We start from the raw sequence: 23,108 nt of genomic DNA, 5'->3' as shown, positions 1-23,108 counted from the left end.
TTGACTCCAGCATACAATCAGTCGAATAGATGATGAATACTGTCCTGAGATACATTATGCCACGCCTGTTTGAACTGTTCACATAGTTCTGTAAGAGTTATCGGTTGACGAGCCACACAAGTCACTTGTCTTCCCATCATATCCCACCCGTGCTTGACTGGAGACAAGTCCTGAGATCATGCTGGCCAGGGAAACTGCTGCACATCTTGCAGAGCATGTTGGGTTTCACAGGCAATGTGTGGGTAAGCATTATCCTGTTGGAACAACAAATCAGCTTCCTGTTGCAAGAACAACAAAAGAACAGGTCTAACAACATTCTGTATGTACCAAGCACTGGTTTGTGTCCCCAACAGAAATACCAAAGGCAGACAAGAGCTATAGCATATCGCAATATCGCACCCCAGATGATAAGAACTGAGGTGGGTCAGTATGTCTTGGATGATGCACTCTAAGATACAGTTATCACCAGGTCTATGGTGTACATACAGACAACCATCATTTGCATGCAGGCAGAATCTGCTTTCATCGCTGAAGGCCACAGCTTGCCATTCCACCTTCCAAGTGGTCTTCCAACGGCACCAACTGAGCTGTGCATATACATGCTGTAGCATAAGTGGAATACCGGTTGGAGGTGTGCATGCCAATAGTCCCACAGCTAAAACCAGTTCACAACAGTTTCTTGACATGTCTAGGCTCACCAGTCCTCTTATCTGTGTTGTGGTAGTTGTATGATCTGCCACTGCTGCTCCTACAATATGACAATCCTGGTGGGTGTCTGTGCTGTGTGAACATTCAGAACCACTTATATGGATGTGGGAATGCTCATGTGACCACTGATACCAGAATCATTGCACAATGGATGGAGCACATTCAACATATATAGCAGTTCTCCAAAAGGACCATTTCACCACTCAGAAAGACACAATTTTACCACTTCCAAACTCATTCAGTTTGCTGTAGGAAGTATGAGCGTGTCTCCATGACATGGTTGCCTATTTGCTTCACATGCTTGCTCCACATTGAGCCTTCTGGCTGTGAGCATTCCCTATTACAGGGTAGACAGAGCTGGTGCTCTGGTAGCTGTGCCACTGTGCTATCTGTTGAAACTGTTATAAATACATATAGCAAACTGTAGGTGACATGTGCCATCGCCAGATCAAAATCAACATTGTCTTTCCAGGTGCACTAATTTTTTTCCAGCAGTGTATTTATTTATTTACTTTTAATCCATTGATCACTTTTGTAATGAAACTGGGTGCATCAGATATACACATATGAGTCGTAAAAGCATTTGGTACTTATTTAATGGAATGGAGTAAAATTTGCTTTGAGGATAGTTGATAGGCACAAGTTGCAGTTGAGTTTCTTATTAATGTTGTTGTCCACTTTGTATAAGTTGCCTCACTTATCATGTAATCAGTACCACAACCCTTTCAGCCATGAGACCTATTTAAGCAAAGAACACAGAGAATACATCTACCTTATTTGTATTCTACACATGACTGTTTCTTGTTAAGTGCCGTACATCAACTGCTGAGAAAAAATGTTGAGTTGTTATAGTGATATTTTAATGCTATCAGTAAGAGTAAATGTGGACAGTGATACAATATATCTGTGCAAAACACTTTCTTCAGCCACACATCGCATTACACATTATAATACACAGATTCCATCTGCTTCTTCCACCAACCAACCAGTGTGAGAGGTTCCTTCCAGTTTCAGAGAGATCTGGCATTCTTTTAATTACTGAGCTGCTTCTTTCCCTCTCTTATCATGGCTCATATTTATTCATTTAATCTGTTTTTAGTCTTTCAGTTGTCTATTCCCATAATTAACTTGTTCATAACCTAGAATAAATATTAAATAAATGCTAATTGTAGAACTTCCTCACCACTGTATATAAAATTGGAATCCACAAGACCAACACAGGCAGTAAAGTAATGTAGTCAGTTGGCACCAGTGCTTAGCAAGATTTTGCTGTCTCCTTAGTCACTTCTTGTGGTGAAGTCACAACAGTCATTGTATTTTTATTTCTGATATCAATCCTGCCAGCTTCCTGATACCTTTTCTTTTTTTCCCTTTCACTGATTCATTCCATTTTTTCCCCATGCTTTTGACATATTTACTGGCTTTGCCTTCCTAGGCACTTAATTAAACAGGGTAGATATCTGTGTGTATCACCTTTTTCTCTCACTCTTATCATCTTCATTCAGCTTGTTTCTAGACAATGTATAAATTGTATTTGACTGCTTTAAATTAAGTATTTATGTCCATTCCTTGTTCTCAGGACTTGTTGCATTTTTGTATTTTACATACAGTATTTTCATCAAAATTTACATAATCTCTATCTACAATCATTTCCAAACATTGTAGTGAACCTTGATAATATGTATATAACATTGAAACTGCATAAATACTTCCATCAGTGAAAATTATACCAATGGTTAAAGATGTGATCAATATGCTATGGACATATACAGTAAACGTTGCCAGTAGCATTGATAGTGTTGCTATGTAAGCTTGTAGAGAAAATTTATACTTATATCAACAATACCTGTCAATACCTGTCAATTATGACAACTGCATCTATTGGTCATTATGAAAATGTTAACTAGACAGGAATTTCACTAGGTGTAGGATATGATAGAAACTGTTGGCATAAAACTCTAAGTAACTGATATGCAAAATATATTTCACCTTAAGCCATACTCTGGTTAGCATTGTTGTGTATCAGTAATCATGGGCACACCTAAAGGATAAATCAGACACTGGGAAGTTGTGCAATGCAACACAAACACTACGTGGTAGATCAAATTTACCACTGTTGGGATGGTTTAAGCTTCACAGTAACACCACAATGCAATCTATGACTGTATCGACATTCATGAATATCTCGGGAAACAATGACTAATAAGAACAGTAAGGTACAACCATTTGCAATAGGTGCCTTGCCTATCACCCAGCAAAATATAACAACTTCGTTAAAATACAACGCATCTACCACATAAGTTTGTTGAGATTTCTTGCATTGTGATTGGAATGACCAATTTCAATTGACATTAATATCTGACATCGTCATCTTCATTGGCTGTGGTACACACAGAAAGAAAAGGGCACAGTGTTACAGGCCTAAACTACACTGGTATCTGCTACAAATCTTGGCTTTCATTACACTTTTGAAACAAATGATAATTGTGCTGTAATTTGCAGCAGTGCTTGTGAACATTTTGTTCCAGCACTCACTTTCAGTTTCAGCTACTTACAATAGCTATTTCTCAGCTTTAGATATTTGAGAATCCCTTTACTTATGGACTGCACTAGACCATCTAGTGAACATGTATACAACCTCTCTGATTACCATCTGATAGTCAGTTCTCAGTGAAATTGTTTTGTCATGGATGGTTCCTCTCCTACTGTTGGATCTGAGTCATTTTTCAACATTAACATCATCCCAACTCCCCATTTATGAGATATTAAGATAACAGATAATCTGACAAGATGCCAATACTCTTTATACCAAAAGTGGGATGAAAACTGATTTGGTGCAATAATACTACAATTGTTCCCTACTTTCCTCCGTGCTATTACACTAATAAAGCATTACTTAACTCTAGTGATTTTCCTTGAATGAGGAACATTCATCGATTCAGAATTTATGAATTTCTGAATAATAATTTTGTAAATTAGTAATTTAAAGCAACACAAAATGGGACCTGAAGCAAAAACCAGTCTTATTATTAATACAGGTATTTGTCTTACATAAGTTTACATCAGCCAACAAAATGATTAATTATAAGGACTTTTAGATGAAATGTAAAGACATACCTAACCCTCTTTTCTATGTTATTCCTGAAGACTTCTCGAAAATCATGCTGAGAACAAGCTCCAGACTGTACCATTTTTAATACACGTTCTGATTTTAGAAATACTTCATAATAGCTTTGGACAGCATTCTGAAATGCCTCATCTGCCATTATCTGTGTATCCCCCTTGAGGAAGCTCTGGAACAAAGAAGTTTCATTTGTGAATGTCTATCAGTAAAAACATCACGAAAGTAGAACAACTGCAAAGTGGAAGCAGAGTAACTAAACATTAAATTACATGAAACATTTTATCTTAAGATTGTAGAGGAATAAACATAGGTCTTATCAAAATGTATGTTCTGATAGAAAATTTATCTAGAATGTGAGTGTCGATTAAATGTATCATTTCAGGCAAAGGGGAAATACATTCAGTTTAAAACTAAATAAGGATATGAAGAAAACACAATGTTTCTGCTGCAATTCATCGTTCATTCTGAGACAGAAGCATACAATTTTGTTCTTTACAATCAGATCTTTTAACATCATATGTAAGCAAACTGACACATAAAAAGAATTATATTGTATTTTCCTCAGCAAGTGGTTAAAAAGTATGGAAGTATACATACAGTTCTAGAGATGATTAAATTTTATTCAATGATTCCTACTTCCATGGTTCTGTGTTGGTTAAGATACAATTGATTCAAATGAGTGATAGGGCTTAATGGTTCCAGTCATATGCTTTTTCAAATGTGCACATGAAACAGACATGAAATATTAGATGATATTACATTTTGCATGAAAACAATATGTTTCACAATTGTGTAATGAACATTTTCTACAGTGGAATCCTTATAATGATATCTCAGTATCCTTAACGAAATATAAGCCATGATTAAGTCTGATTATCAATTAGCTTTAATCAGAATATGGAATCAGTGTTTTGAGAATGTGTACTTAAAGTACTTCTTTCTTCTTTTAAGGAGGATGAGAAACCAGAAGTCCAACTAGTCCTATTTTTTATGTGGTAATTTACAATAAAGAACTTTGACTGAAACCCAAGTGATAGTCCGTCCTATCTATCACTGATTATATTCCATAACAGAATAACAGTTTGTCAACCTACACTATGTGATAAAAAGTACCCGGACACCTGGCTGAAAATGACTTACAAGTTTGTGGTGGCCTCCATTGGTAATGTTGGAATTCAATATGGTGTTGACCCACCCTTAGCCTTGATGAAAACGTCCACTCTGACAGGCATATCCTCAATCAGGTGCTCGAAGGTTTCTTGGGGAATGGCAGCCCATTCTTCATGGAGTACTGCATTGAGGAGAGGAATCAATGTCAATCAGTGAGGCCTGGCATGAAGTAGGTGTACCCAAGCATCCCAAAGGTATTCTATAGGATTCAGGTCAGGACTCTGTACAGGCCAGTCCATTACATGGATGTTATTCTCATGTAACCACTCTGCCACAGGTCATGCATTATGAACAGGTGCTCGAGTGTGTTGAAAGATGTAATCGCCATCCCTGAATTGCTCTTCAACAGCGGGAAGCAAGAAGGTGCTTAAAACATCAATGTAGGCCTGTGGCGTAACAGTTCCATGCAAAACAACAAGGAGTGCAAGTCCCCTCCATGAAAAACATGACCACACCATAACACCACCACCACCAAATTTTACTGTTGGCACTACACACGCTGGCAGATGATGTTCACCAGGCATTTGATATACCCAAATCCTGCAATCAGATCGCCATATTGTGTACTGTGATTCGTCACTCTACACAACGATTTTCCCACTGTTCAATCGTCCAATGTTTGTGCTCCTTACACCAAGCGAGGCATCGTTTGACATTTACCGGCATGATGTGTGGCTTATGAGCAGCTGCTTGACGATGGAATCCAAGTTTTCTCACTACCTGCCTAACTGTCATAGTACTTGCAGTGGATCCTGATGCAGTTCGGAACTCCTGTGTGATGGTCTGCATAGATGTTTGCCTATTACGTATTACCCTCTTCAACTGTTGTCAGTCTCTGTCAGTCAACAGACGAGGTCGGCCTGTACACAGTTGTGCTGTACATGTCCCTTCACGTTTCCACTTCACTATCACATCAGAAACAGTGGACCTAGGGAAGTTTAGGAGTGTGGAAATCTGGCATATGGACGTATGACACAAGTGACACCAAATCACCTGAGCACGTTCGTAGTTCATGAGTTCTGCGGGGCGCCCCGTTCTGCTATCTCATGATGTCTAATGATTACTGATGTGGAGTACCTGGGAGCAGGTGGTAGCACAATGCACGTAATGTGAAAAAAAAATGTTTCTGGGGATACATTGTTGAACAGACACACAAACATTTGTTGCCTGTGCCTGGGGCATTCTCTTGACCATTATTCACATATTCAAATATAAAGCAGATATTTATGTTGCCATACTTCATGGAAAAATATAAGTTGAAAGAAGTTCTACATAACAAAGTGAGTTTAGAAAGAAGGAAAATAGTTTTAGAAGTAGGCTGCTTTCAACAATCACTTAACCAGATCTTCCAGTAAAGGCACAGAAACAATAAGCATGTGACTGATACTCAAGAAAAGTAATGGAATATTTTATTAGTTTCATACTTCCAGTTATAATGAATAATTGATTACAGGTACTGGTGGCCAATTATTGAACTACATGAAATAAAATTTTATATCTTCTGAATGTTTTGCATTAGGGTGTTCAGACTGCACAGTTGACCATGGGGCATGACGAGAATTTATATGCGCATTGCATCAGCTTAGCCCAGTTTCATTTGGACAGGTCTGTCAATAAGCAAAATCGATGCATTTTGGGGACTGAGAATTTGCATTTTGCAATTGAGAAGTCTCTTCACCCTCAACGGGCTACTGTGTGGTGTGCAATGTTCAATCACAGAATAATTGGTGCAATATTCCTTGATGTCGTGGTGAGAACCGAATAGTATGTGAAGGTTTTGGAAGATAATTTCATCCCCATTATCCAATGGGGTCCTTATTTCGACAAGATGTGGTGCATGCAAGATGGAGCTCGACCCCATCAAAGCAGGAGAGTGTTTGATGTGTTGGAGGAGCACTTTGGGCTCTGAGATATCCACTGGTATAGGCCTCAATTGTTCACTATATTCTCCAGATGTGAACATGAGGTATACAGCACTAACCCTAAAACCATCATTGAGCTGAAGAAAACCATTCAGTAGGTCATCGACAGCATCGATGTTCTGACACTTCAGCGGGTTATGCAGAATTTTACTATTTGTCTGCACCAAATCATTGCCAATGATGGCAGGGATATTGAACACGTCATAACTTAAATATGAATATCTGTAGTGACATTTACATATTGAATAAAGTGTGTGCACACCGTAGTTTGTAATTAATTTACGTTTTTTTTCATATAGTTCAATAATTGCCTACCATTTGGTAAATTTATAAGAGAATACCAACAACTTATTTTTAACTGTGGATTAAATGCTACAATCATTAAGTCACAGAAATAATTTATTTTCCATATAAATTAACATCACTGGTTGTGAAACCAACCACTAACATACTTCTTTTTTTTTTCTACTTTATTCAAATAATAGATCAATAGATGTACTGCAGTTTGTGTTTCACAGTTAAGCAGTTTGACCTACTTACGAAAAAAGTTGAAGTATATTGCAATTACAAAAGTTTTTATATTGCCAAATATGAATTATCAGAAAAAAAGGTTCTAAGGACAACAGAAAAAATTACAGATGTTACTAGACAAGTGTTTATTCCCAAAAAGTAGCAGAAACTGAGTGCTATCAAAATAATTTTTGTTGATTGTGTTCCACAAATTTCAGAGCTACTGTATAATTTGTTGTTAATTGTATAAGCCTGAAAACCATTGTACAGTTAAAAATAATTATACAGCAGCTTTGTGTGTTATAGTACATCATTTCTATAATTATTATCATAATAAAATGTATTATTGCTATGCCTGGGGCATTCTCTTGACCATTATTCACATATTCAAATATAAAGCAGATATTTATTATCTGTGTATGTATTAAATGTTTGTCTTTGCATGTAATACATCTGAATCTTTAGTAGAAAACCATTTTAACCTCTTAACTACTTCAATTCAGGACACACTTTTATTCCATATGGCACTTTTCTGAGAATAAAAATGGGGTGAAAGACATGGGTATAAGATAACTGTATTTGTATTTGATTTGCAGATATGAAGTTTTGTTGTTTATTCAAAAGATGTTTCAGAACACCATAATTAAAAAAAAAAAACTTTTTCAGAAAATAAAAATTTTCGCTGTGTATAGTGTATTTCCAAGCTTGAAGATGCACACAGTCTAACATCACCACACTCTTTGCTTTGGTAACATGATTATCTTCTGATATTTTTTGCTGCATTAACATTGAACCTGCTTGTTCTATTCTCCTCTTTCTTTGTAGCTGACGCAAATGCTGGAAAATATCTTTCAAGAAGATGGAGAGGATCATTATTATTTGACCAGCACCTTGCTTTCCAGGTCTATCTTTCATCTATGGTTATCTGTCTGTCTAGGAGTAAGATAACAGTACCAGTGAAGTATGAATGTGTCAGTTATAGGAGAGAGAACAGCATTGTTGAAGCAGAGCAGTGGGTTGAAACAGAGAAGTGCACTATCTCCTTTACATTTCATTTCATAGTGGTAAAAGATGATGATATAACTTAAATAGTGACAGAGACAGGATGACAACAATGTTGTTTGCTGATGATTTGATGGTGTGGCAAAGTAACAAGGTATAACTACAGAGGTAATTATGTACAGGAAGAAGGGCTGTGGAAGAGTATAGCCTAAAATTTAATGTGAAAAAACATGAGCTGGAGGTCACAACATGATAAAGAAATAGACTTCTAATAAACATAATGCTGTGCAAGGAGTTGTTGAAAGAGGTTGAAAGAATAATACAGGAAAAACATGGCTGGAAAAAATTATTACACCCCTTTGGAGGTTTCCAAATTCACTCAAGATTTATTGTTGCAATAGTGCATCTGGGATACATGAAATGATTACATTTACAGATAAATACTACAAGCAGTTCAGTGGTACCCATCCTGAAACATCCACATTAATGAGTGTTTCAGCATGGTGTAGTCTCCAAAAGTGGAAACACAGGTGCTGACTGTGGCATCCAGTCAATCATACAGATGGTGAATGCTGTCCTGGGACACACATTGCCATGCTTACTCGATCTGTGCACATAGGTCTGTAAGAGTTGTTGGCTGACAAGTCATACTAGTCACTTCTCGTCCCATCATGTCAAACATGTGCGTGATTGGAGGCAAGCCCAGAGAAGTTGCTGCACATCTTGCAGAGCACGTTGAATTTCACAGGCAGTGTATGGGTAAGCTTTATTCTACATCCACATCTACATCTACATGACTACTCTGCAATTCACATTTAAGTGCTTGGCAGAGGGTTCATCGAACCACAATCATACTATCTCTCTACCATTCCACTCCCGAACAGCTCGCCAGAAAAACGAACACCTAAACCTTTCTGTTCGAGCTCTGATTTCTATTATTTTATTTTGATGATCATTCCTACCTATGTAGGCTGGGCTCAACAAAATATTTTCGCATTCCAAAGAGAAAGTTGGTGACTGAAATTTCATAAATAGATCTCGCCGCGACGAAAAACGTCTTTGCTTTAATGCCTTCCATCCCAACTCGCGTATCACATCTGCCGCACTCTCTCCCCTATTACGTGATAATACAAAACGAGCTACCCTTTTTTGCACCTTTTCAATGTCCTCCGTCAATCCCACCTGGTAAGGATCCCACATTGTGCAGCAATATTCTAGCAGAGGATGAACGAGTGTAGTGTAAGCTGTCTCTTTAGTGGACTTGTTGCATCTTCTAAGTGTCCTGCCAATGAAATGCAACCTTTGGCTCGCCTTCCCCACAATATTATCTATGTTGTCTTTCCAACTCAAGTTGTTCGTGATTTTAACACCCAGGTACTTAGTTAAATTGACAGCCTTGAGTATTTTACTATTTATCGAGTAATCGAATTCCAACGGATTTCTTTTGGAACTCATGTGGATCACCTCACACCTTTCGTTATTTAGCGTCAACTGCTACCTGCCACACCATATAGCAATCTTTTCTAAATCGCTTTGCAACTGATACTGGTCTTCGGGTGACCTTACTAGATGGTAAATTACAGCATCATATGCGAACAACCATTTATATAGATCAGGAACAGCAGAGGTCCCAGGACGCTTCCCTTGGGAACACCTGATATCACTTCAGTTTTACTCAATGATTTGCCATCTATTACTACGAACTGCGACCTTCGTGACAGGAAATCACGAATCAAGTCGCACAACTGAGACAATACCCCATAGGCCCGCAGCTTGATTAGAAGTCGCTTGTGAGGAATAGTGTCAAAAGCTTTCCGGAAATCCAAAAATAAGGAATCAACTTGAGATCCCCTGTTGATAGCGGCCATTACTTCGTGTGTATAAAGAGCTAGCTGCGTTGCACAAGAACGATGTTTTCTGAAACCATGCTGATTATGTATCAATAGATCGTTCCCTTCGAGGTGATTCATAATGTTTGAATACAGTATATGCTCCAAAACCCTACTGCAAACCGATGTCAATGATATAGGTCTGTAGTTCGATGGATTACTCCTACTACCCTTCTTAAACACTGGTGTGACCTGCACAATTTTCCAATCTGTAGGTACAGATCTATCGGTGAGTGAGTGGTTGTATATGATTGCTAAGTAGGGAGCTATTGTATCAGCGTAATCTGAAAGGAACCTAATCGGTATACAATCTGGACCTGAAGACTTGCCCGTATCAAGCGATTTGAGTTGCTTCGCAACCCCTAAGGTATCTACTTCTAAGAAACTCATGCTAGCAGCTGTTCATGTTTCAAATTCTGGAATGTTCCATTCGTCTTCCCTGGTGAAGGAATTTCAGAAAACTGCATTCAAGAACTCCACTTTAAGGGCACAGTCGTCGGTAACAGTACCACCAGCACTGCGCAGTGAAGGTATTGACTGCGTCTTGCTGCTTGTGTACTTTACATACGACCAGAATTTCTTCAGATTTTCTACCAAATTTTGAGACAATGTTTCATTGTGGAACCTATTAAAGGCATCTCGCATTGAAGTCCGTGCCAAATTTCGCGCGTCTGTAAATTTTAGCCAATCTTCGGGATTTTGCGTTCTTCTGAACTTCGCACGCTTTTTCCGTTGCCTCTGCAACAGCGTTCGGACCTGTTTTGTGTACCATGGGGGATCAGTTCCATCTCTTACCAATTTATGAGGTATGAATCTCTCAATTGCTGTTGCTACTATACCTTTGAATTTGAGCCACATCTCGTCTACATTTGCATAGCCAGTTCGGAAGGAATGGAGATTATCTCTTAGGAAGGCTTCTAGTGACACTTTATCCACTTTTTTAAATAAAATTATTTTGCGTTTGTTTCTGGTGGATTTGGAAGAAACGGTATTGAGCCTAGCTACAATGACCTTGTGATCACTGAATCAGTCATGATGCTCTCTATTAGCTCTGGATTGTTTGTGGCTAAGAGGTCAAGTGTGTTTTCGCAATCATTTACAATTCGCGTGGGTTCATGGGCTAACTGCTCGAAATAATTTTTGGAGAAAGCATTTAGGACAATCTCGGAAGATGTTTTCTGCCTACCATCGGTTTTGAACAAGTATTTTTGCCAACATATCGAGGGAAGGTTGAAGTCCCCACCAACTATAACCGTATGAGTGGGGTATTTATTTGTTACGAGACTCAAATTTTCTCTGAACTGTTCAGCAAGTATATCATCGGAGTCTGGGGGTCGGTAGAAGGAGCCAATTATTAACTTAGTTCGGCTGTTAAGTATAACCTCCACCCATACCAATTCGCACTGAGTATCTACTTCAACTTCATTACAAGATAAACCACTACTGACAGACACAAACACTCCACCACCAATTCTGCCTAATCTATCTTTCCTGAACACCGTCTGAGACTTCGTAAAAATTTCTGCAGAACTTATTTCAGGCTTTAGCCAGCTTTCTGTACCTATAACAATTTCAGCTTCTGTGCTTTCTATTAGCGCTTGTAGCTCAGTTACTTTCCCAGCACAACTACAACAATTTACAACTACAATTCTGACTGTTCCTTGATCCAAGCACGTCCTGTATTTGCCATGCACCCTTTGAGATTGCAGCCCATCCCGTACTTTCCCCGAGGCCTTCTAACCTAAAAAACCGCCCAGTCCACGCCACACAGCCTCCGCTACCTGTGTAGCCAACAGCTGAGTGTAGTGAACTCCTGACCTATTCTGCAGAACCCGAAACCCCACCACCCTATGGCGCAAGTCAAGGAATCTGCAGCCAACACAGTCGCAAAACCGTCTGAGCCTCTGATTCAGACCCTCCACCTGGCTCTGCACCAAAGGTCTGCTGTCGGTTTTGTCAATGATGCTGCAGATGGTGAGCTCTGCCTTCATCTTGTAAGCAAGACCGGCAGCTATCACCAAATCAGATAGCTGCTGGAATCCAGAGAGAATTTCCTCAGATCCAAAGCGACACACGTCATTAGTGCCGACATGTGCCACCACCTGCAGCTGGCTGCACCCTGTGCTCTTCATGGCATCCGGAAGGACCCTTTCCACATCAGGAATGACTCCACCCAGAACGAAGTCACCTCCCTGTCTCCAGACAATGGAAGAACGAACAATATTCTGCACATACCGAGTGCTGGTTAGTGTGTCCTCCACAAACACCGAAGTGAATGAGAGTTGTAGCTTATCACACCCCAGGCCATAAGGCCTGTGGTGTATTCAGTGTGTCTTGGCTGAAGCACTCTATGAGACAGCACTCACCAGGTCTATATTGTATGCACAACTTGCAATATCACCTGCATGCAGGCAGAATCCTCTTTCGTCACTGAAGACCTCAGCATGCCATTCCACCTTCCAATTTCAAATGATCCTCTGACAGCACTAGTTGAGCTGTGTACATCAATGCTGTGGCATGGGCTAGAGTATGCTTGCCTAAAGTCCCTCTGCTAATACCCTGTTCAAGAGAGTTTGTGTTGAAACATGTGGGCTCACAAGTCCTCTTATCTGTGCTGTGGTAGCTATATGATCTGCCAGTGTTGCTCTTACAATATGACAATCCTAACAGGCATCTACGCTGCATGGATGTTTGGAACCATGTCTACAGGTGTGAAAATGTTCATGTGACCACTGACCTCGGAATCATTGCGTAACGGATGCAGCACACTTGTGGGGCAGTTCTCTGAAAGGACCATCCCACCACTTGAAAAGTCACAATTTCACCCCTTCCAAATGCTCAGTTCATTGTAGGAAGCATGAGTGCATCTCTGTGGCATGGTTGCCTGATTTCCTCACATTTTTGCACCACACTAAGCCGTCTTGATGTGAACATTTCCTTTTAAAGGGTAGACAGAGATGGCGCTCTGGTAGCTATGCCACTATGCTATCTCTTGGCCGATAATGCTGAAATCATTAGCAGTACCTCTAGTATCCCAGAGGTGGCATATGCCATCATTGGATGAAAATTGATGGCTTTTCTGTGGCAGTATAGAATAAATGATAATGATGTAAGTGATGTAAGGCAAGCTGAGAGCTTTATAAGGAATGTGAGAGGAATTACACTACGTGATAAAAAGTATCCAGACAACTGGCTGAAAATGACTTGCAGGTTCTTGGCGCCCTCCACTGGTAATGCTGGAATTCAATATGGTGTTGGCCCACCCTCAGCCTTGATGACAGCTTCCACTCTCACAGACATATTTTCAATCAGGTGCTGGAAGGTATCTTTGGAATGGCAGCCCATTATTCACAGTGTGCTGCACTGAGGAGAGGTATTGATGTCAGTGAGGCCTGGCATGAAGTCGGTGTTCCAAAACATCCCAAAGGTATTCTATAGGAGTCAGGTCAGGACTCTGTACAGGCCAGTCCATTACAGAGATGTTATTGTCATGTAACCACTCTGCCACAGGCCATGCATTATAAACTAATGCTTGATCGTGTTGAAAGATGCAATCACCATCCCCGAATCGCTCTTCAACAGTGGGAAGCAAGAGGGTGCTTAAAACATCAATGTAGGCCTGTGCTGTGATAGTGCTATGCAAAACAACGAGGGGTGCAAGCCTTCTAAATGAAAAACATGACAACACCATAATACCACCGCCTCCAAATTTTACTGTTGGCACTACACACGGTGGCAGATGATGCTCACCGGGCATTCGCCATACCCACACCCTGCCATTGGATCGCCACATTGTGTACCGTGCTTCATTATTTCACACAATGTTTTTCCACTGTTTGATCCTCCAATGTTTATGCTCCTTACACAAAGCGAGGCATCGTTTGACATTTACCAGCATGATGCATGGCTTATGAGCAGCTGCTCGACCATGAAATCCAAGTTTTCACACCACCTGCTTAACTGTCATAGTACTTGCAGTGGATCCTGATGCAGTTTGGAATTCCTGTGTTATGGTCTGCATAGATATCTGCCTATTACACATCATGAACCTCTGCAAATGTCGGGGTTCTCTGTCAGCATCAGACAAGGTAGGCATGTAGGCTTTTGTGCTGTACACGTCCCTTCATGTTTCCACTTCACTATCACATTGGACACAGTGGACCTAGTGATGTTTAGGAGTGTGGAAATCTTGCATACAGACATATGACACAAATGATACCCAATCACGTGATCACGTTCGAAGTCCATGAGTTCTGCGGAGCGCCCCATTCTGCTCTCTCATGATATCTAATGACTACTGAGGTCACTGGTATTGAGTGTCTGGCAGCAGGTGACATCAAAATGCACCTAATATGAAAAACAGATTTTTTAGGGGTGTACAGATACTTTTGATCTATAGTGTACGTGGAACAAAGAAGTCGCCCTGACAAGAACAATGTGGTATACCAAATTTATTTTATACCAATTCTACTGTATACTGTAGAATGTTGCGTCATGAGACATGGGAGAAGTATGAGGTGCAGTCAAAAGAAAAGAAGTATGTGATAAGTCCGATAGGTGTAAGAAAAATTGAAAAGATAATACATGAATGTGTTAGGGAGATAACACCTGAGGACCCCCTGCAAGATAAGATTGAGAAAAAAAGATTTAAACTGTATAGGCATATGAAATAAATGGATAAGAAAAGAATACTTAGGAACATGCATGCAAAGAAGATGAAAGTCGAGAGACTAAGAGGGAGGTCAAAGGCCAGGTGGCTAAAAAGAATGAAAGAAAGCAAAGTGATATGAGGTGAAACAAGCATCTGTAAACTGTGGTAGGTAAGGCAAATGGTCAACTTCAGTTTATTGGCAGAAATTTATGAAAGAGTGGTTCACCTGTCAAGTGGACTGCATATAGGACACTTGTGCAACCTATTCTTGAGTACTGCTCAAGTGTTTGGGATCGGTACCAGGCCAAATTAAAGGAAGACATTGAAGCCATTCAGAGTCAGGCTGCTAGATTTGTTACTGGTAGGTTCGAATAACATGTAAATGTTATGAAGATGCTTCAGGAACACAAATGGGAATCCTAGGAGGGAAGATGATGTTCTTTTTGAGAAACACTATTGAGAAAATTTAGAGAACTGGCATTTTAATCTGACTGCTGAATGATTCTACTGCAACCAATATACATCATGTGTAAGCAACACAAAGATAAGATAGGAGAAATTATGGCTCATATGGAGGTGTGCAGACTTCTTTTTCCCTTGCTCTGTTTGCTAGTGGGACAGGAGGGGAAATAACAAGTAGTGGCATAATGTAATGGCTCTGAGCACTATGGGACTTAACTTCTATGGTCATCAGTCCCCTAGAACTTAGAACTACTTAAACCTAACTAACCTAAGGACAGCACACAACACCCAGCCATCACGAGGCAGAGAAAATCCCTGACCCCGCCGGGAATCGAACCCGGGCGTGGGAAGCGAGAACGCTACCGCACGACCACGAGATGCGGGCGGCATAATGTACCCTCCCCCATGTACCATACAGTGGCTTGCAGAGTATCTACATAGATGTCGATGTAGACATAGATGTAGATTCAGGCAGGGGGAGAAAACAGGACACAGTAGTGACAGAGAGGCTTGTGTTCCAAGCAGAAACTGACACTGGCACAAAACTGTAAGATGATGGTGATGGTGGTGGTGGTGGTGGTGGTGGTGGTGGTGGTGGTGATGATGATGATGTGGTACTAAGAACAAAGAGAACTGTATGTGTCCCACTCACAAATTTATTCTGGTGTAGAAACAATATTAAGTAACAAGTAGCTCTATTTGAGCACAACAGTGTAGAAAATTTGCACTGAATTCAGTACATTAATTTGAATTTTTATTTATAACTATAGTGTCTCTCAATTGTATTACATATTTCTTAAAAGATATTCTAAATCAATTCAGTATGCAATTTCACTCTTATTCCTGGTGACTCTTCAGTACACAAAATGAATTAGTACATAAGGGGAAGAAATTTCTGAGTGAAGTTTAAGATGTTCTGAACTCTACATTTAGCAAGAGAAGTAAAGGAAACCCTGCATAAGAAGAGTGGAATACAGATAAGATACGTAAAATTGGACAAAGGAAAATTATAGATCAGAAGAACAAAACTGAGTAATTGAAAAAGAAGACAAAAAAGTTATAGATGAAAGAAGAAAGTGATAGGATTGCTCAGGATACTGCAGCAAAATTATAATACAAGAAGCTCAGGAATTAAAGTAACAGAATATAAATTATTTAACATTTGGAGAATCCTAACAGAGAAATGTATTGAGACTGGGAAAAAAATTATAGGTAGCTTGGAAAAAAGCTTAAGTTATGGGGAAAAGGTTTTAAAATAAGAAGTATTGGTGCAAAACCTCTTTTAAACAAATACAAAAGACAGGTCAGAGAGTTCATTAAATCTGACAAAATAATTATTTAATAGTGCTGTATAGAAATGGGGTTGCTTAGGTGGATTAGAACTATGAGAAACTACTCCAGGAGTAACAAGTCCTAACTTTTACATGACTCTCACTGAGTGGACATGAAAAGATTACTCTGGGAACTGTGGTAAGGTTTATTTATGTTTTGATTTTCATCCAAGGTCAGCTTTCAAATAAAACTCAGTATGTGAAAATGCTAGATAATATTTTGAAACTTCTTGGCAGATTAAAATACTCTGCTGCAGAGAAAAAAATTAAATCTGTCAGACACTTTTTGATGGCACCCTTCCTGAACAGTCACTAGCATTAATCACAGTCATCTTATATCTATGAGTGTCTTGTTTGAGGAATCTGAAGGTGGAATTATTACATAAATCTAGTTCTGAAGAAGGGAGATACCCGAGAGATACATAGGAAGAACCTGATGAAGTGTAACCCCGTATAAAGAAGAGAGCACCGGTGGAAAAAAACTTGTCTAATAGATTCTAGAGAATAAAATAGAAAGAAACATTCCACATGGGAAAAATACATTTAAAACAAAGATTCCATGACTTACCAAATGGGAAAGTGCTGGTAGATAGGCACAATAAAAAACACACAAACACACACACAAAATTTTGAGCTTTCGCAACCCCCGGTTGCTTCGTCAGGAAAGAGGGAAAGATGAAAGGATGTGGGTTTTAAGGGACCTAAGGTAAGTCTTTCCGCTCCCGGGATTGGAATGACTCCTTACCCTCTCCCTTAGAACCCACATCCTTTCATCTTTCCCTCTCCTTCCCTCTTTCCTGACGAAGCAACCGGGGGTTGCGAAAGCTCGAAATTTTGTATGTGTTTGTGTGTTTCTTATTGTGCCTATCTACCAGTGCTTTCCCATTTGGTAAGTCATGGAATCTTTGTTTTTAATAGATTCTAGAGAATGGTTCATCAGTGCTGTGCCATTATCAAATTAAGCTAACAATGAAGATGGCGATTGTTTATGGAATGATGTGTTATTTCTACTGTATTTGTTACATTACAACAGAGCATTACAAATATGCTCAACAATGACCAGTGGGAGAACTGGAAAGAGACTCAGCATCAATGGATAGCTTACTGTAAAAATTCCAAAGATTTAAATTACAGAAAGGTCAAATGTATAGTTTTCTTCACTACAAAAATCTGATGATGGTAAAATTAGAGATATCAGGACTCAGGTGGATGTCTAGAAATGCTTGTTCTTTCCACACAGCATCTGAAAGTGGTGTAGCAAAGAGGTAACATATTATTGGTCCATAAAATATACTTCTCCACATACTGAAGATGTGATTGATAACAGACTAGCTCACTGTGGTAATGAATGATAATGGAAGCTGCTATTCTAGTTCCTGATACATGGCTTAAACCTCAATGGTCTACAAGATTTGGTTGCACAACAACTCATGAAGGTAGTTTTAAAATGCAGAAGTAATCACAATACTGTTAAAGCTCTAGGTGGAATATAAATACTGAAAGAAGTCTTGGGTATTAATAACTGCTTTAGATGTATTTTGGTTCTTCATTAGTGTACCAATACCAGTTTTCTGGCATTAAAGCCATAGATTCAGGTGACATATGATTAAAACATTAGATTGGAAAAGCTCGCAATCTTTTATCCCAACATTTGTTGTCCAGCAATACAAAACATCACTAAAATATAGTATGTCATGGATTAAAAACTGCCAAATCCCATATAGACTGGACCCATCACTATACTTGAATTTGGCAGTTTTTAATCCATGACATACCATCGTATAGCAGTGTTTTGTATTAATGGACAAAAAATGTTTGGAAAAAAGATTCCGAGCTTTTCTGCTCTATAATTTTAGTCATATGTCACCTGAAGATGTGGCTTTTACGCCACAAAAAGCAGCAGTGGTACAGAATAAAGGACCAAAATACAACTGAAGCGGTTATTAATACCCAAATGAGTACTCATAGCTGTGGTTGCCACAACTACACAGTTGTCTATTGAAAGAAGTGATGACAATGACTCACTACCCAGCATAAGCACATAAATAAGACTAAAATCATCGCTAAGTTGTACAACGTGGCCCCAGGCACAAAACATAACTATTTAAATTTTATAAAGACATCATTTTTGCTGTCCATTACCTTTCAGCTGATGTGGTAACAATTTACCAGTTCATACCAGAGTAGACCAAATCATCATCAGCAGAGCTGCATTTCCAGTCAAATCATGTTGCAAGATCACCTGACCTTTGCGACTGAGGGCTCTCATAGCCATGACCAAAAAAATCTCTCTCTCTTATGTTCTGAGGTACTGTCTAGAGCAGATGCTAAGATACTATATATTAATGACGAGCCCACACCACTTTCTAATGCTGATCACACCACAAAGGGAGTGTACAAACTGGTGTCAGAAGAATGCAGAATTCATCCTGTTTTCAGCTTTGAAGTGCTGCATACAAATTACTAAGGCATGAGTGAATGTGTGAAACCATTGAACAGCACCATCTGGTTGCAGGTTGTGATATAACAGATGAGTAATTAGTGCTACGCTCCCTGCCTGAAGTTACACAGGACTGCTGCTTTGACTGCTACAGTTGTGCAACCTCACTTGTCATGTCTGCCATCTTTGGACAAGGACACATCACAGATATAACAACCCAGCACCACCCCAACACCATACGCCACCATCTTGTCACTGCCCAATCCTGCCATGCTGTTTGTCAATCAACCAATGTAAGTTGTGAGCTTGGCTTTTAGGGAGAAGATGCTGCTGGGGTCCTGTGCTGTCTGAGATGTCATTAAGAGCTGCCTTGGAAGACTTTTTGTTTGTATTGATGTGTGTTGTTTAAAGCAATGCTCACCACCAGGTCACTGGGACAGCTCGGGATAGATATTGACATGCAAGCAAGGCTTGAGCGACTGCAGGTGGAGAACGAAGATCTACAAAACTGCCTCGATGAAGCATTAGTAAATGCAACCCCACAAAGCAATGCTGTACTCACAGATAGCTTCATTATTCCATTTCCAAGATTCCCATAGCCGGTTCCATCCTGGCTTGTAATTGACATTGCATTGGGTTTGCTGGTTCTCACCTTTGCAGCTAAACCAGGCAAAAATATCCATCTTTCATATAAAATATAGGAGATGTAGGGAAAGTGTCTGCATGGTATGATGAAGTGTTGGTAGGAGTCACCAATTTTAATTTGCAAGGGGAGGCACAAGCTTATGTACATACCTTGGAAGGGCTTTGAAATATCAAGGCATTTGATGTCCTTGCTAAAAGGACTAATGGATGGACATGAAGATAAGCACGGTGTTAGCTGTTTTAAGGTCTAACACTCCACCTTACACCATAATTCCAGAGAGGGTTTAGAGCACTTTGCTGGCAGAATAAAAGCTGTATTGTGTTGTCATAGCAAATGAGAAGCTCATTGCCGGCTGGTGTGGCCGAGCAGTTCTAGGCACTTCAGTCTGGAACCACACGACCACTAAAGTCGCAGGTTCAAATCCTGCCTCGGGCATGGATGTGTGCGATGTCCTCCTTAGGTTAGCTATATTTAAGTAATTCTAAGTTCTAGGGGACTGATGACCTCAGACATTTAGTCCCATAGTGCACAGAGCCTTTAGAAGCTCATTGTGTAGATGTATTTGTTTGCAGGATTGACCCATGGGTTGTTACTGAGGTGCAATGAGCTTCACCAAGTACACTAAGAGAGGCTGTATGACTTATTTCTACATGAGGATTCTCTGCAATTTATCCAATCTTCCCTCTGGGTACATTCTGCTAGACAGGCATTCATTGCTGAAGTGCACAGCACTATTTGTAAGTACTCAGGTTACAAAGATCCTGAGGTATTTGGCACTGGTATGCATCTAATGTACAAAAATCAGACACGAGAAAGCAAACTTTCTGTCTCTACAGCATTGTTCAGCAACCAAATAGGCTACAGAGGTGCTCAAAGAAATGCAAATATAGGAAAAGTGTACAGGAGAAATTCTATCACTGCCCTTACTCACCTTCCAGTAAGTGAATCCAGTAAGTGAGGTAGGACTTGCTCAGATGGCAAACATAAATTGGCAAGGTGAAATCAATGGTAGACAGTCTACCTATATCATTGATGCAGGCACACAAGTAAGTGTCTTGTTAATTAAGTAAATCTACTAGTGGCTGAGAAGTAAAACCACCATGTTGTGGACTGAGTGGACTGGGAAAAAATGTAATTAACCCAACAGGTCTGCTGAATGTGGAATTAGCAATACATGGAAGAAAGTACCACCTCATATTTGAAGTGGTTTGGAAGCATGGCCATGATTTCAATGTAATTTTAGGCAACTATTTCCTGTGACATTTTCAAGGCATGTTTAACTTCCTGGCTACCATTTAGGCAGTGTTCCCACTATAAAGATGGCCACATTCTGATGACACACTCAACCATGTACCACAGCATCGAAGTTAAACTGATAAAATATCAGGCAGTACAGGAAAAATCATTTGGATAGAGGTAATGCAAGACTTTAAGAAGTTTTAGATCTTAAATAGACACTTGTAAAGTGCAGTTCAGCTCAAATGAGTATGACAGAAGAGGATGCTTTTTTGTCAGTGAACACAGATAATTTTGGAAGCAGACACATTAAAATTCCCTGGGGTACCATACTTGTCAAAGTGCATGAAACAAATACTAATGAGATAACAAGATACCAAGAAAATCAACAGTTTGAAAGAAAATTTTACACAGGTTTTATTTCTGTAACATGACTTGTAAAACTGGAAATTGGAAAGACACTTGAAACCCTGTGTAAGGAAGATCAGGATGTATTGTACCCTGTTCTAGCTGAATTTGTGGCTTTGTTTGAAGAAAAGCAATAACTTGCAGCAAAATTCATAAAGAACCATTTGGTGCAAAATATGGTGTGCACTAAAACTATTACACAGCAACCTACAAGTTCCTGTTGCTATAATTTTCATTCCACCCCTCCGCACAATTTACAGTCTAGGGATTGAGAATGAATTTTATTGTAAGTCTTAGGGGGGAGGTAGAGTTAGTGTTTTGTATGTCAATATGTTCAGCCATATTGATGATGATATTGCATTTTTACCTCAATCATGTACAGGTAGCAATAATATTTAGCTGAAATGTTGTATTTGTGCTGTTCTTGTAAAGTTGCCTCTGTGCCTTATAGGTTTTTGAAGCATGCTACTGGCTGCAGAGAACTTCATCCTCTTTAGATTGCTGCTATGGACAAGAGCTTGTCCATTATGGACAGCTGAATTTAGTCAAACAATTACAGCGACGCAGCTAACGTCTTTTGTCTACTGTGTGTTCTAAAGTGATTGTTCTTCCATTCCAAATGAGTAGCAAGCCCTTGTGCTACTAATACATCATTAATTTTACATTCATGTATTACATGCTTCCGATTATCCCAAAATTAGCTGGTGTGTCCTTTTCGGCCTCATTTTGCCCTTTTACTTGTTCTTCTATATATTTTTATCTGCTGCTACTATTGAATGGTTTTGTCATATGGTTGCATTATTTTGCTATGTTGAGAGATTGTCACTACACAGTTTTTGCCATTGTCTGATACGGCAAAGTTATGTTCAGAATTTGTGGAATCTGAAAACTTGCATTATAAAAGCTTTTATTGCAAGCTATCACTAGGGAGCAGGTTATCATGTTGCTTTGAAAGAATCTGCAGAAATAAGGTCCCACCTCCACTGAACTGAACTATCTGTTGTTCAACTACTGCTGAAGGGGTACAACTCAGCAGTGCTCGACATGCCTGGACTCCAGGTAGACATTAGTGATGCAATTCAGCATCTTTTGTGAATTTCATTTCTTCTTGGAACATAGTGAAGGCAGTTTGTCCCATATGTAACAGATTCAACTGGTCCCCGGCACATAGTCAAATTAACACACCCTTTGGTCCACAGTATAAGAATCAGCTAGTTGTATGGTGTCCCATACCCCATTCTCATTTCACTTGTGTGTTCCATTTGGAATTTCATTTCACACAGATACTGTATAGTGGACTTCTATTCAAAGTATTTCATTGCTATAACTTGTGACCTGAATGTCAGTTCTCTAAATAGCTGACAGAAACCGTGAGTGCCACTATCAAGCCCTTTTTGTTCTGCATTCCAAAATTTAACTTCTCTCTCAGTACACATCCTGCCTCACCAGATCTTCCAGATACTAACAACACTGAATTGTTCATGTCCTTGGGTCAGTTGATCGCATAGGAGCAGCAACACACACACTTTGTCTTATTGAACACCTACAGCCACTCCAGCTGCCTATGTGCTTTAGTCAAGTTTCACTGCAAAAGTAAATGATGACTCTT

The 23,108-nt window shown here is 39.5% G+C and overlaps 1 protein-coding gene across 1 annotated transcript in view; it reads right to left on the bottom strand.

Moving 5' to 3' along the window:
- LOC126183408 (calcium-dependent secretion activator-like) overlaps positions 1-23,108 on the bottom strand; it is a 1,473,721-nt gene that overhangs the window by 917,211 nt on the left and 533,402 nt on the right. The window contains exon 5 of the mRNA XM_049925356.1: positions 3,826-4,001. Within this exon, the coding sequence (XP_049781313.1) occupies positions 3,826-4,001 (176 nt within the window). The remainder of the gene's footprint in view (positions 1-3,825; positions 4,002-23,108) is intronic.

The sequence above is a fragment of the Schistocerca cancellata genome, chromosome 4, assembly GCF_023864275.1.
Source record: "Schistocerca cancellata isolate TAMUIC-IGC-003103 chromosome 4, iqSchCanc2.1, whole genome shotgun sequence".
NCBI classification, from domain to species: Eukaryota; Metazoa; Arthropoda; class Insecta; order Orthoptera; family Acrididae; genus Schistocerca; species Schistocerca cancellata.
This window is presented reverse-complemented; position numbering and strand designations above follow the sequence as displayed.